The 15,140-nt window shown below is 35.2% G+C and overlaps 2 protein-coding genes across 2 annotated transcripts; one reads left to right on the top strand and one right to left on the bottom strand.

Moving 5' to 3' along the window:
* Positions 60–13,361, bottom strand: LOC18602578 (phosphoglucan, water dikinase, chloroplastic). The gene is made up of 19 exons (XM_018119819.1): positions 13,006–13,361; positions 11,968–12,568; positions 11,102–11,188; positions 10,891–11,022; positions 9,096–9,221; positions 8,832–9,010; positions 8,309–8,393; positions 6,871–7,020; positions 6,742–6,794; positions 5,078–5,286; positions 4,845–4,963; positions 4,429–4,499; positions 4,158–4,275; positions 2,803–2,889; positions 2,625–2,711; positions 2,444–2,520; positions 2,142–2,307; positions 1,926–2,037; positions 60–1,499 (listed from the first exon to the last, which is right to left on the bottom strand). The coding sequence occupies exons 1-19, from the start codon at positions 13,182–13,184 to the stop codon at positions 595–597; spliced, it is 3,543 nt and encodes a 1,180-aa protein (XP_017975308.1). The 5' UTR covers positions 13,185–13,361; the 3' UTR covers positions 60–594.
* On the top strand, positions 3,071–3,658 carry LOC108661787 (60S ribosomal protein L32-1-like). Its single transcript, XM_018119820.1, has one exon. The coding sequence runs from the start codon at positions 3,086–3,088 to the stop codon at positions 3,485–3,487; it is 402 nt and encodes a 133-aa protein (XP_017975309.1). The 5' UTR covers positions 3,071–3,085; the 3' UTR covers positions 3,488–3,658.

Below are 15,140 nucleotides of genomic sequence, written 5' to 3'. Positions count from 1 at the left end.
GGTCAATTCAATTCCAAACTTTGCATCATTTTCATTATTCCAACAACTGGATTTAAATAGGACTCGAATCCAAACCTGTTATTCCAACCTAGATTGTAAACAAGCGTAGGAACATCCACCCCATCTGCAATAGAAGGGATGATGGTTCCCTCTTTATTCTCAAAGCCGAAGACATATCAGTCCTCAGTTGCCAACATTTTCCAATAGTTGATATGATAATTATAAGAAACAACAACATTGAGATTTGCAGCATTGGATGCTTCACTGATTAACATGCGTGTCAACCGACTGGCGGAGCAATCAACTGAAAGCGCACAGACATCCCTTCCACTGTCTTCAGATAATAAAACATGGATTACTAGCACATAATTGTAGTACCACAACCCTTCCCTTGTCCTTCAGCCTGCATGTATAAGTGGTGTAATCTATAACTTGTGATTATACAATCTACACTGGTTATGCCAGACATAGAATGCTTAAAGCCGCATCTATACTGGGTACGTAGACCATGGAAAGCTTGAAATTGCATATAATGCTCGCATTTCCAAAGATCAAAAGTACTTAGTTTCCATATAGATGAGACGGTAGAAGCCATTACTGGGGTTGAGGGCGTGTCTGAACGACATAAATATCTTTTCCTAGAACACATCCTTCCACATCCTGTGGGCAGCCAAACTTCCGCTCCAGGAAAAACCCAACAGCACAGAGACGCTGACTAAGCTGGTGACGAAATATCGGGTCAACTGTTAATGGTTTTTTACTGTAGTCCACTGTCAAACGAATAACTTCCCCATCAGCAGGACCAGCACCTGATACCACCATCTCCTCACTGAAATTTGCAAATGCTAGTGTTCGCACAAGCCCATCAAACTTCCCAGAAGAGACACGCCAGGGTGTGCCTCTAGTTCCTGAAGCAAGGGTTTCACCGAGCCCTGGAGCAATCTCCGCCTCAACATAGTTATGGTCATGGTCTGTTGGGCTGAGTGTGTGGAGTACAAATGAAAGATCAGGTGAAAGCATTTCTTGCACTAGGACTGCCATTGCCGCATCTTTCTGGGTCACTCCAGCAGCTCGGCGACTTAGTACTGCTCTTCGAGTATAGAGTGAAGCCCATACTTGGCTAATAGCACTAGAAAAAACAGTTGGATTTGAAGGACTGACGTTTGGAATTGATTCATAAAGTCCAGCAGCTGACATCCCTGCCAAATCCTCAACATTTGCACTTGAACGAACAATTAAGCGTACATTGCCGGGAAATACTCTAATTATGCTATCAATTACATCTTTCGAGGGCTGTAGGGAAGAGACCAGTTGCTGGAGTTGGTGGCATAGTTTGTCGAGCTCATCATTCTCCAGTTCTGCTGTTTCTATCTTTTCTAGAAGTGACATGAATGTTTCCGACGATTTGTTTTGTTCTAAAGCCAATTCCATGGAGCCAAATGGTATAACAACTCCAGCAGGAACACGAAATGAAGCTGGCACCCCTTGTTCACTGTAGACTACCATAAAGAAACCAAAAAAATAAAAAGAAATTAGGCAAAATGACAATAAATGAATGACAATTTATATGTTCATGCAACTTATACAAAATGAATCTGTAAAACATTTAGAAGGGGAACTATTAAACAAATATATTATCTTGTATAATACTTCAATAACGTATATTATTTACATAAGAAAATGATCTTCAATCAAAGTTCATGCAACTTATACAAAATGAATTTGTTAAAACAATTAGAAGGGGAACAATTAAACAAATATATTATCTTGTATAATACTTCAATAACTTATATTTTTTGCATAAGAAAAAGATCTTGTTGAACATGATTCACATACAATATTTCTTATGACTGAATACTCCCTTTAGGTGTTGGGGGAAGGGGAGGGGGAAGATGGTGAAGGGCAGTCAAGAACAAAAACATTACCCTTATCAGAAACTGCTGCCAAGGAAGCTAAGCGCCCACAAGCAGCTGCCTTTGCTCCTGAGGTTAGGGTATCTGCATCAGCTAGCAGTATGACTCTGGCAGAAGAACTACCCTGTATGAAAAGGAAAAACCAATATCATTTTGATAGACAACATAAAAGATAACCACGAGATTGCTAACTTCTTGCAATTTAAGACAGCAGATAGCAAAACTTGCCTGATTGGAGTTTGGGGCTTTAACAGCCAACCTGGATGAATCATGAGATCCATGCACTTCAACAGCAGGTGAACCATTTCTTGAAAGATTTTTCGCAACAGAATCAGCATTGTGATCATCTAAAGAAGATGGACTTAAATGCACGCCAGTTGACAATGCTTCCAGTCTTCAAGATTTTACAAACACAAGAAGCAAACAAACAAACCATTCAAGTATCAGACTCAATGGTAATAGAGCTAACTTTTAATAGCTGATTTATGAAGCCAAAAGTTGATTCTATTGAGGAGAAGTTCAGAAATAACCTGACATATTTTCCTGCAAGAATTTGTATATTAGAAACTATATCTTCATCTTCACATGTAACAAAGACAACTTTTTCCTGCACAAAAGTATGTACTCTATCAGTCTCTATCACATACTTTATCAATGTTTCTATCAAAAATATTGAAATAAATTTAATGACATAAAAGAAAAAGAACTTACTTGTCGGGCCCTAACACCAAGATGAGATAGGTGAGGCAGCTCCTGCAGAAGTACAACTCCTGTGATATTAGACCCAGCTGCTGTCACCTGCCAAATGTGTCAAATGAGATTAGATGACCACTTTACTTGCACGCAAGAAAATGACAAATAATATACAAGGATCAGAACCATCTCAAACCTCCTCATCTCCATCAGCTTTATTGACAACAAGAATAACAGGTCCTTCCAAAAATGATGGCAGTGATCCAGGGACAATGTTCTCAACCTGAAGCAAAAGTAATTTGGCATCACATATAAGCAAAAGTCCAGTCATTATCATATGAAACATCCTTTAAGCCAAACAGTATCATGATGTAACAATTACTAAATATTGCTATATTCTGACACAATAATAATATCTGTGTCGCATCAAAATCAACTCCAGTTACATGTGAACCAACATTCCGGAAGTATAAGAAGAAATGGTGATGCTGCTTCTAAGTAAGAAGATCGTGAAGAAGAGGGTCAAGAAGTTCAAGAGACCCAAGAGCGACCACAAAATCTCTGTCAAGACAAACTGGCATAGACCAAAGGATATTGATTCCTGTGTAAGAAGAAAGTTCAAGGGATGCACTTTGATGCCCAGCATTGGTTATGGTTCAGACAAGAAGACTCGTCACTATCTTCCTAATGGCTTTAAGAAATTTGTTGTGCACAACATCAAAGAGCTTGAACTGTTGATGATCCACAACAGGACATACTCTGCTGAGATTGCCCATGATGTTTCCACAAGGAGGAGGAAAGAGATTGTTGAAAGTGCAGCTCAACTTGACGTTGTTGTCACTAACAAGCTTGCCAGGTTGCGTAGCCAGGAGGATGAATAAGCCATTGTACTGATTATGTTTAGTAATGAGCTTCCTTTGTTTAACATTCTTATCAATTTTGGATAATTTTGTTGTTGTAGACAAGCACATTACAATTTTACATAAGATATTTTCTTTTTGTTAAAAATACTTGCCAAGTATTAATGTGAAGTTGTGGGTCATCACCCTTTTCTTTTAGTTTGTACATTTTGGAGCCCTCTAATTAGTCTGTTTTATAACGAGGAGGCTTGGCACCTCAATGAGGCTGGCTTTTAACTGATTCTTGTGCCCTATTGTGTAGATGAATTAGGGGTGCTCAATGAAAAGTTATCAGAAAGCTTTAATCCCGCATTTTTCAAAAAAAAAAAAAAAACTGGACATCACTGTTCTATACTTCTCTATTTATAAAATTAGATAAAAGACTTTTAACACCCAGTAAAAAAATTTGCAGATAGAAGCTATATTTGAACTGGATTGGTTGCAATTAGGACAATGATATATACACAATCTCATCTCACTACCTTCTTTTCAACAACAAAAACATAACTACATCTGCTTCTTAATGTACGGGGCTCAGTGACAGTGACACATTGTGTTTGTGGATTCAGAAGTAAGCCATGAAATGAGAGAGACAAAGTGTAAACAACACTATCCTTATAATGAAATGCAGTCACTCAAGTTATTGAGGTACCTGAACCAACGTTCCAGAAGCCACTCCTGGAACGAGGACATCCCAACCCTGCAAACCAAGTGCTGCTCTAACAGCTTTCAGAAGAAGAGTACATAGTTTTGAAACCTGAAAAATCACCCTACAAATGAACTTTTCCAGTTAGGAAAATAGAAAAATGTAAATTATGTGCCAGTAGTATGATTTTTGTTTTCTAAAGTTTTAAACGACAAAAATACAAACTTATCTAGCAACATTCTTTAGAAATTTATCAGAAAGATAAATGTTACCATACCCAGCCCGAATCTCAGCTTCAGCATACGTCCTTACGCTGTTCTCCGGAATTCCAAGAGCTTTCCCAAGCATCTTCAAGAGTGAAGAAATAACTTCCATTTAGAATTCCAGTTCATTTATTAACCTTAAATTAAATGACTGATATTATGAAGCTGCATCAGTTGGAGGTTGAAACATTGAGGAAGAAATCTATCGATACATTGAATATTGCAAATGCCTTCCAGAATTTATCTGATATTGCCTCTAAAGGTTACGATCTAAAACAGGTCATTAACCTTAGTACTAAAAGAATTTAGGCGTTTTATTCCATAGAAAACAATTTGCTAACTTACATCAATCTCAGGTATTAATCATTCACAAAAGTTTCATCATACAGCACAAAACATTTCTTTACCACAAGAAGATCAGATTCTTGACCTGCACTTTTTGAGGGAATATTTGAAGAAGAGCTTCAGAATATTCCTCAGTCAGCCTCCTTGTTCTGTCAAGTGTAGCTTTGAGTCTTAATGCCCAAATTCTTTTGCCATCTTCACTTCCTTCATAAGAAACAAAAGGGGCCAAGAAAATGAAATAAACAATGTACCTAGAGCTATTCTACCAACCATGCAAAACATTTCCAGAACTAAGAGACAAAAAGATGAGAAAGGTACCTTCCTTTTCAAAGAGAACTTTCTCTTGCCAGGCAGTAAGCTCATTTTCGATAGCAGCACACTCTTCTGGTTTCCAACCAGATAAATTAAGCTGATGAACACCAACAATTAGGGCAGCAAGTGGATTATTCCAAGAGCCCGTATTTTTTGATTCCAGATTATCTGCAAGCCAATTGGCTCCTCCCATAGCTTCATGTGTGTTGAGTAGCCTAATTTAGTGCAAGTCAGTACTGCATGAATGAGAGAAATGGAGAGAAAAACAGCATAACACTAAACATATTGCTTGCAGACAAAGTATATACAGAAAGGTGGGAAACCAGAAAGTAAAATGATTCTGTTTCCACACGAAACTATTTTTTTTGAATAAAAATTTGTCATTACAAATGCAATAAAGGCTTCTGTTGAGGCTGAATAGGTGATGTGCATGACCATAATCACCTTTTATTAAGCAGCCTTTTTTGCAGAATTGGTTGCAAGGTTGAGCATATCACTAGTTTTTTGCATGCATGACATTGCAGATTGTATTGTGTGAAACCCATGCAGAAAATATATGTGTTAAATAAGAGCAACATGAATGACTTTCTGTCCTGAGGTTAGAAGCTCAGTTTAACTGGCCTAACCAGCACAAGTAAAACATGACATAGTTTTTTCTAGCTTCAGTTTGTTGCCCTTTAGGATTGCCAAAAACACATATGACATCATTCCATCCTATTAATGTGAATTCTTGATATCATAAATAGTATCTTTTATAAAGCTTCCCAATCTTAAGAGTAACACAGATGCCTAATACAAATTCTTCAAGGAAAAGAATATAGATAAGTGATATATAACACCAAGCTGCATTCACAAAAACACATTAATATGACATCATTCCATCCTATTAACATGAATTCTTGATATCATAAACAGAATCTTTTATAGAACTTCCCTATGTTAAGAGTAATGCAGATGCCTACTACCAATTCTTCAAGGAAAAGAATATAGAAAAGTGACATACAACACCAAGAGGCTGACAAAAAATTTGGTAACTAAAGTGAAATGATAGGGCTGAGCAAAAAAAAAAAAAAAAAGGTGAAATGATAGGCTGATTAGGATTTTTGGTGAAAACTACTGAGGTTTTGAGGTAAAACAATGGGGAAGCTAGAAGAAAAATTAGGCTTCATAATTAGCATAGGCAAGGGGTTCAGAATGCATGAAGAAACAAAGGATTTAAAAAGCTATTCAGTGGCTGTTCTGATACTGTGAAAATACATGTGAACAATGGAAGAGTGATGTTAGTAGGGTTGGTTTCTGCTGGAGGGAATAGAAAACAATATTGTAAACTAAAGGGTAAGAACAAAGAAAAAGGGATCCAGGCTACAGACCTAAACCCTAAAGCCACATCAAACAATGACCGTATTCAAAATCTTCTTGGAATTTAATCTTGACTTTTCCTAACCACTTTGTTTTCTGCATGAAGAAGTTTGTTGTCTCAGTTGGAGTCATGCACGTGTTAAACAAGATCTTATGTAAACAACTGTATAAAATGCCAATGTTCATTTAAACTAAGTATCACATAAACTCATAACATACACATTTGGAATGTTTCGAAAAGCTTTCTGCCTTTACAAGGTAAGGAACAAGAAATAAGTATCAAAAGCAACCCAAGAAATTCAGATAAATACCTGCTTAAGAGGACAAAGGAATAGTCCTCAAGGCCAATTTCACAAAGCCGCCACTGACAGTTGCAGACAACAACAGTCAAATTTCTGTTTATTGAAGCTTATGCTGAAACATTATAAAATTGGACTCACCTTTTGACGCATTGCTATTGCAGCATCAGGAGCATCATTTCTAAGACCACTGTCAAGACCCTTCAATATTACTTCTCTCAAAGCACTCAAAGATCGCATTGTCTTGATTAAATCCAAACTGCTACTTGATTCTTCTGCAGCATCCAAACTCTGGAAATATAAATATGACTCTTAGAGAAATTAGGTGAGTACAACAAAAATTCATCATTTAGAAATAAATTTGCAATAACAACAAAGCCTTTTTGTACTGACTTCAAAATTTTCATTTGTAGTTCAACAACAAGCCTTTTCCCACTATATGGGATTGGCTACATGGATCAGATTCTGCTATTGCACTCTATTGAGAACCATATCCTAAGTAAAATCATTTAAGGAAAGTTATTTTTTGATAGTTTCCTCCCATGTCTTCTTTGATTTTCCCATTCCCCCCTTCATGGGTTTCTTTTCTACAATCAGTATCAAGCCCAGATAAAGAGGATTGTGTTAGGTAAAAGACAGCCACAAGAAACATTGTTGAACCTTCACGAACATGGATCAAATATTCTTTTTCTAGAATTCCCAATATAATTAATTGTGATATACATTGGATCTAATATTGTTTATGTTCTTGCAATATTGCAGCAAAAAGAAGGTAGATCAGATCTCTTCCTAATTATACTTGCTTTTAAACTTTTTTTGAATTTTTTAACAAGGTCACCGCAGAGGATGTCATGATAGGAAAAGAAGATCTTTTAAATGAATCTTTGATTGGAAATCACCTCACAGTTTCTCCCAACTCTCCCATTAAGGAGGTTCAGCCAGTTCTTTGCAACTTCATTGAAACAGCCAAGAAAAACCAACCCTTGAGAATGGACACCAAGGTTTATCATTTATAAGGCTACCCTCGTAGATCACTCTATGACCTAGTCAACCCTTTATTGGCACAAGCATACCCAAAATGCCTTGGCACGTTGTGAAGACATTACAAGTCCATTAAAGCCATGGATTCTACTCTTATACTGATGCATAAAACCTCCCATTATGCAGAAAAAATTCCCTTCATTTGTTACATTCAAGCATCATCCTTCTAAAGGAAAATCATAGATTAGTACCATAGTAGGAGTCTAGGCATATCCCAATCCTTGTTCTAGTTCATTATAGCTATAAAAAGACTTGCATATTATTCACTTAAGCAGCAAGAAGCCATGAAATTTCCTTACTGAACCAAATGAATCTACTAATATATGGCACAATAATTACCATCTCAAATAATCAAATAAAAAATAGACACTGGTGTTCTTGACATGGATAAGCCAGCAACTCTATGCAGGTATTTTATTAACAGCATAGTTAATTCACAAATGAACTTTCTGTCAAATTCCATAAAGCACTACATAAAAACTCTTACTACAAAACCATGGCAATAAATGAAACCATGAGCAACAAATTAACAATCTACCCTTTTGCACTCCAGAAACATTGCAAGAGCTGCAAGGCTCCATTCATCTAAAGATTCTCTGATTGACTCAAGCTGTTCAGTGAGGCTGCAATAACATAAAATCTTAGATAGCTGCATAAATGTCCAACAAGGAGTCTTAAGATTCAAGACAAAGCATCAAACAAAGAACAGGATCAGTCCATGAAGTGGAAAAGTCATTGTAATTAAGTAATACAAAAGGTTACAAAGGTCAACAGCTTTTATGCCTCATAATTTCATTGCTATGTATGATTGACTAAAGCAAGTAGGAAATCCACTCTCCTTGATGAAGGCAACTTACATAGAAAAATACAGAGAAGGGTTAAAAACAGATAGGGTGGGAACTAAAAACCGTCAATTGATTGTATCAGTATCAGAGAGAATTCTATGCTACTGTAATGTTGCATAATACTATCTTCAACAAGAATTTTTAATTAATATCAATAGTATAACCATGGGTCCAAGAAAGAGTAAATGTAAGAAACACAAATTATTTAAATCGAACCTTCCAGCATTGAAGAAATCTTTGAGTTCCTGATGGAATATCTTGAATTGTTCAACAAATGGTTCACTATATTCTCCAGGATTCTTAGTGACTCTAGCAAGCATTGCATCTGTTGCGACTAAGTCTTCAGGGCCAGCATTTCGATGGAGCTTGTTCTGTATTGTATGCTTAATTTCTTGCTGGAATATGTAAATTGAAAATTAATTAGTAATTTAAATTACACAAAAAAAAAAAAAACCTTGCCAAGTGCTTGTAAAATCTGACCTTGAGATCATGAGGGATATCATTCCGATGAGCAATGTCTCTAATCCGGGTAAGTGGGACAGATGCTGTAAATTCTGCTTTAAATGATGGCAGACAAGGGTGGATCTTCCGAATAACAAGCACCTCCTAGAATTAGGGAAGAAAAAGGTTACTGAGAAAATTAAAGACAAAATGACTAGTGTGCTACACATAAATCAAAACATAAGAAAAAAAATGTTCATCGTTGAAACTGCATGAGATTTGTATTATTTGTCCATTTCTTCAATATTTGGTGCTTGCTGCATGTAACATACTTTTATATTCTAATTTCCTAATATAAGCTTTAATAAAGGAAACATGCAAAAATAAAGAGGGGACTAATTAGTAAAATATGTTAATTTAAGAAAAGAAAACTCTCATGAACATGTACAAAATCACTTATTTAAGAATAATAGCAACCCTTTCTGCAAATCCTAAAAGGTTACATCCAATCACTCCTCCCAAAAAACCATTATGATTGAATTAACATAAGGAACCAGTGGATTTTAAATTTTGAGATACTCTAGGCTTCTATTACACCAGCTCTTTAGTCCATTAAAGTCTAAGACCAAGCAATTGGTGATAAGAAAATATTACAGAATGTCAGACTGACAGTGATAAAGCAACATATACATTTTTTATTAATTAAGACAATATTAACTGAGTCTAATGTTCATAAAGCTACTTCGAGTCCCAATACCTAACACATTGTCTACCGAGTCTTAATGTGTACCTTGAGTTTCTTGTGGTTAGAGATCACAATTTCTATAGCAAGAGTCAGGACTTTCTGCTTTGACATTTCATGAAAGAACAGATTCATGCCCATTAAGACACAATTATTCCCACTAAGTTAAGCTCAATGATCAGTTATTGCATCATTTAAGGTTTTGAACTGATTATGAGGATGCCAAGCAGAATAGCTAACAATGAAAGCCAACTTCCTTCCCCCTCTCCTTTTCCAACAACTAAGTCACTCATTCATCTTCAACATTCTCTCCTTACCTCTCACCCACCGTCCTTCTACTCATTCTTTATGCCAATTCTCACATCTAAGCTGCCCCTTACAAAACTAGACTCCAGATCATGTCATATCAACATAGTAGACCATTTTTGACAAGTCTGAGCAAAGTAAAATACCAATAAAGTGAACAAGGAGTCCTGTATCTGGATCATCAATATGTTCTTGGATTCTCTCAAATTCTAAGACAAAGACAAGCATTACCCTTATCCTCCTTTCAGCCAGAATGTGCCTTTCTCTCACTTTGCTAAAGTTCTTATTGGTAATCCACTATATGATAAACGTAAGTAAAGAAATCCTAAATAACACCTAACACATCATTTTCTATCATCCTGTGAAAAATGCACAAATATAGCTCCTAGATTCTCACATATGGTTACAAGCAAAAGCCTTTAGTCCATGCTAAAAGGATGGACAAAATATAATTTAACACAAATTTACCAAGCAAGAGACTTAGAAAATGGAGCAATGGTGCTATGATGATATCAATTCTGAGACATAAAAGAAAAAAAAAACATAAACTATGCTGGAGTGTGTGTTTACTAATCTTATTCAGGATATAGTTTAAATTGAACACAACGGCAAAATATAGTCCATGTAACTGACCCTAAGTAATGGGAAAAGGCTATGTCTTTCATTACTAATACTGTTGAGAAAATTAGAGTAGGATACATGGAATAACGCAATACTCATTGACTACACATTTAATTTTAACAACTATGAAAACTACCAATACAGCAAACCGCAGCAATAGAGCACCTGAGGTGAAGTATCTTTCCTACTTGAGATTCGTTCTAATTCACAAAATATATGCCTGGAAATCTCAGCATGTCTGTTTGGCCGGTGATGACCGCCATCTTCAAAACAAGGAATTTGCCCTGTGTTTATCCACTGCATAAGAACAAGATCTAAGAGCAGCATGGAAGAATAAATCACCAAATAAACTGTAACACAAAGATATGTAAAATACCTTCAGATAGATAGCAGAGCATATTAGAGCCTCCAATAGTTCCCCACTTTGCAAACTTCCAACTAATAGCTCATGAACAACTTCAAGCTTTCATAAGCAATAGGAAAACAAAGAAAGAAAACTGTCAATGGTCAAAGATATCATGGCATTAATCACAAAGACAGAAGTTTACAAGCTAAGCCATGATCTAAATAATGAATGGACATGGTTTATATAAATAAGCATTTTTTATTGGTTAAAAAGACAGGCCATGGAGGATAAGACACATATTATATTATCAACTATCCAACTGCCATATGTGCCAAACTTCCATGCATCCAACCACCCAAAAGGAAAAAACAAAAACTTTACCTAGAAATAGGGAAGGATTCTCCAACAAATTTCCTACTTCTTTAGCTTTGAAATTATATTTAAACACATTCAAACTGGTCAGTGTTATTTGTTCACTAAAGAAAATAATAATCCATGGTTTTGGGTTTCCTTATTGCCAAATTTTTATCACATTTTTACAGCTTCACTGGCCTGCCTTGACACATGACATCATCAACCAGTGTTGTATTTAAGTGCAAACATGTGAACTGCTAGACAGATTGCATGTAACTTCATACTCAGGGCTTATGATAAGGGGATTCAGCAGAATAAGCTTAAATGCCCTTGGTAGTCAATATTTGCATCAATACTATCATGCTACAGCTACACTACACATATATCCCACAACACTACGAATCATCAAATGATATGTGTGAAGTTAATTGCAAATTCAATTACTAAAATCAAGGGTGGTACAGAAAATATATTGATTATGACATCTCTAGAACAATTTCCATAAATATGAATATTGCAATTAACATTATAAATATCTGTACCTTTCTCCACCAATTCCTTGAACTTTTATCACCTTCAACTAATTTCAAAGCCAACCCTTCAAGACCGGTTGTATCCCATTTCCTCTCCAATTCTCTGTTGTGATGCTCATTTGACCGCATGAAGGAGGCAGGCCTCCCCTGCCAATTTCGAACAAAAGGACTTGTCTCCACTTCCAAGACTTCAGCAGTAGATTCATTATGCCCATCATCCTCCACTCTGTCTCCATACTCTTCCAAACTTAAAGGCAATAGTTCCACTGTCTCCCCTGTTGAATTCCAGTGACATACCATCCCAAAATTCCCACTTTGAGGCAGTTTCAGGACACGGTTATCCCCACCTTCCCATACTACACTCTTGTCCTTCCTAACAATCACAAATTTATACTCAACCGACTCATCCCCTTTCAGCTCCAAGTCGCATACCCATCCACCCTCAGTCCAGTTCATAGGCACCTGCTTCTTCCACGATCCCAATTCTTTTGTGGACCCTAAAATTGCTACATGCTCACCAAATTCAACCTGGTGATCTAAACAAACATTAAGGCCTACTTTGCCACGTCCAGACTTTGGTTTCGCTTTCATCTTCTTCTTTTCTTCTTCTCTGCTCCCAAAAGCAAAAACCCAATTTAGTCATCTCCCATTCTTAATAGCATTTGATAAAATAAGTTAGAAACAAAAAAAAAAGCAATGCCATTTGCTTTTAAACCATATTAAATACTAAAACTCAAATAACCATTCCATTTTCAGACATTTCTCATCGGAAAAAAACGTGGCGAGTTTTATAAACCTGCTTACCGAGGTTTTAAACTTAATCACCGTAATTCATCATAGTAAAAGTAAAACTTCAGCAGTAATGGCCATTCCAATAATTTCATTTTCAGACATTTGTCCAAGCAAGAGCAGTTGAATGAACAGTTTATAGAACTAATTTACTTTCATCTTCAGATAGTTCTGCAGCAGCAAAAAGTTATAAAAAAAAAAAAGATTTCATGACAATGGAAGTTTAAAAATAAAAAAAAAGAAGAACAAAAAGGGTACCTAGTGAGAGTGGAGGAAACGGCAAAAAAGAGTGGAAGAGAGTGTTTACGGTGGCGGTTGATTCCCGGCGGAAAAGGAAAAGAAATCCTGGGATTGGAAAGAGCGGTGTTTGGGAGGAATCTGAGTTGCTTCCGAACTAGTATTTGAGGGTGGAGTGAGCGTAGAGGAATAGAATCCATTGTGTTTCCTCGCTGGTCTTGGAAACTTTTGAGATCTTTTTGCAAGTAGAGAGAAAGTATCTATCTCCCTCCCCCAGTTCCAGTTTACTCACTGAATCATGATTGGGATTTTGAGAGAGATGGTGTTTTAAAGTGCTGGGTTTGCGCCACGTGGAGTGCTCAACACACCCCAATCACCCATCTATAACTATCTTCCTTCTCCCCTTGCATTTATCACGATCACTTCACTGCACCTCACTTGAGATACGAAAAATATGTCATTAAAGAGAAAATTATGAGAAATAGCTTTAGTTTAATTTAAAAGTATTAATTTTTATAATTTTAATTATTTTTAATTAATTTTTTATATAATTTGATAACAATATCTTTTAAATAATTTTAAATAAATTAAAATAATTTTATTTTTTTCTATCTCATCACACAGATAAAAATTTTAAAATTAAATATTAATTTTTCTCCCGTTAAATATTATCTATCTCACTATTTAAAAAATAGATATGACATCAAGCACTTTTCTTTTTATTTTATTTTTTTAAATAGTGTATTTTGAGATTATCAAGAGTGATGAACAGTAATTTTACTCTTTTATGGTAATTACATACAGCATGATAAATGTTGTAGTTGAATTTTTTTGGTGATGACTTGTTTTGAAACGTGTGTTGCAATGGAGATGCCTGTGTTGATGAGTTGGATCGGATTGGTTAAGATAATGAGCTTAGGGAAAAGGAATAGTTAAAGCATGTTCAATGGGTTATATGGTGATTCATGAATTTGTTGTGTCTGATATTGAAATTATTATTAAGCATGTTTGTCGATGATTTTAATTTTTTTATGAGATTTTGAATTAAAATTGTTCAGATAATATTTTGTAAAATGGGTATATTTTGTTTTTATATAAAGAGAGTGAGCAAAGTCCTCTTGATAGGGATATATTTTATCTTATTTTAGAAGGTTATGGAATTTTGTAACATATCATTTATGAAATACACAATTTCATGGCTTAGTGAAAAAATAAAATTATGTATTTTAGATTTTTGAATTTATTGGTTTATTCATAAAATCCCAAAGTTAAGGAGTTGAAATTCATTAGATTGGTTTTTAAGTATTACGAGACTGATTTTTAAGTATTACGTGACTTAATCACTACTTGACTGATTTTTAGATATTATGAGATTAGTTTTAGGCATTGCATGACTGATTTTTGAATAATGCCTAAGTCACACAATGACTTACTAACAAATCAACGCAATGTTTTACTAACAAGTCATGCAATGCCTATCAATTAGTCACGCAATACTATATCAACTAGTCACGCAATGTCATATCAAGTAATCACGTAATGTCCAAAGCCAGTCACGCAATACTTAAAAATTAATCATATAATATTTAAAAACTAGTCACGTAATACCCAAAATTAGTCACGTAACATTCAAAATCAGCCACGTAATGCTCAAAAACTAGTCACTTAATGCCCAAAAACTAGTCAACTAATGCCCAAAAATCATCAAAACTACTAAATTCTGTTTAATAAGATTAATAACTTCAAACGATATACTATATTCCATTTAACAATATAATTAACGAAAATACCTACTTGACAAATAATGCTCAAAATGTTCAAAAATTTTTCTTCATATATAAAAAATCACTTCAAAATGCTTAAAAATGTTCAAAACGCTCAAAGATTTTCTTTGTATATTAAAAACTACTCCAAAATGCTTAAACGTTTTTCTTTTTGGTAAAAAATACTTCAAAAATGAATAGTTTGACGTGGAAAGCTAAAAAAATATGAATCGATTTGAGGTACAAACCTAAACATACTTGACCAGTTAATAGGTTTCTAGTTGAAATGCGGAGCCAAATAAATGAGTTGGTTTCATTAAAAGCAATTTGGTTCAAATTTTAATTCTCTTAACTAAAATAGTTAAAATTATGAAGAGGTCTATTGTCATAAAC

The sequence above is a fragment of the Theobroma cacao genome, chromosome 4 (assembly GCF_000208745.1).
Source record: "Theobroma cacao cultivar B97-61/B2 chromosome 4, Criollo_cocoa_genome_V2, whole genome shotgun sequence".
Lineage (NCBI taxonomy): Eukaryota > Viridiplantae > Streptophyta > Magnoliopsida > Malvales > Malvaceae > Theobroma > Theobroma cacao.
This window is presented reverse-complemented; position numbering and strand designations above follow the sequence as displayed.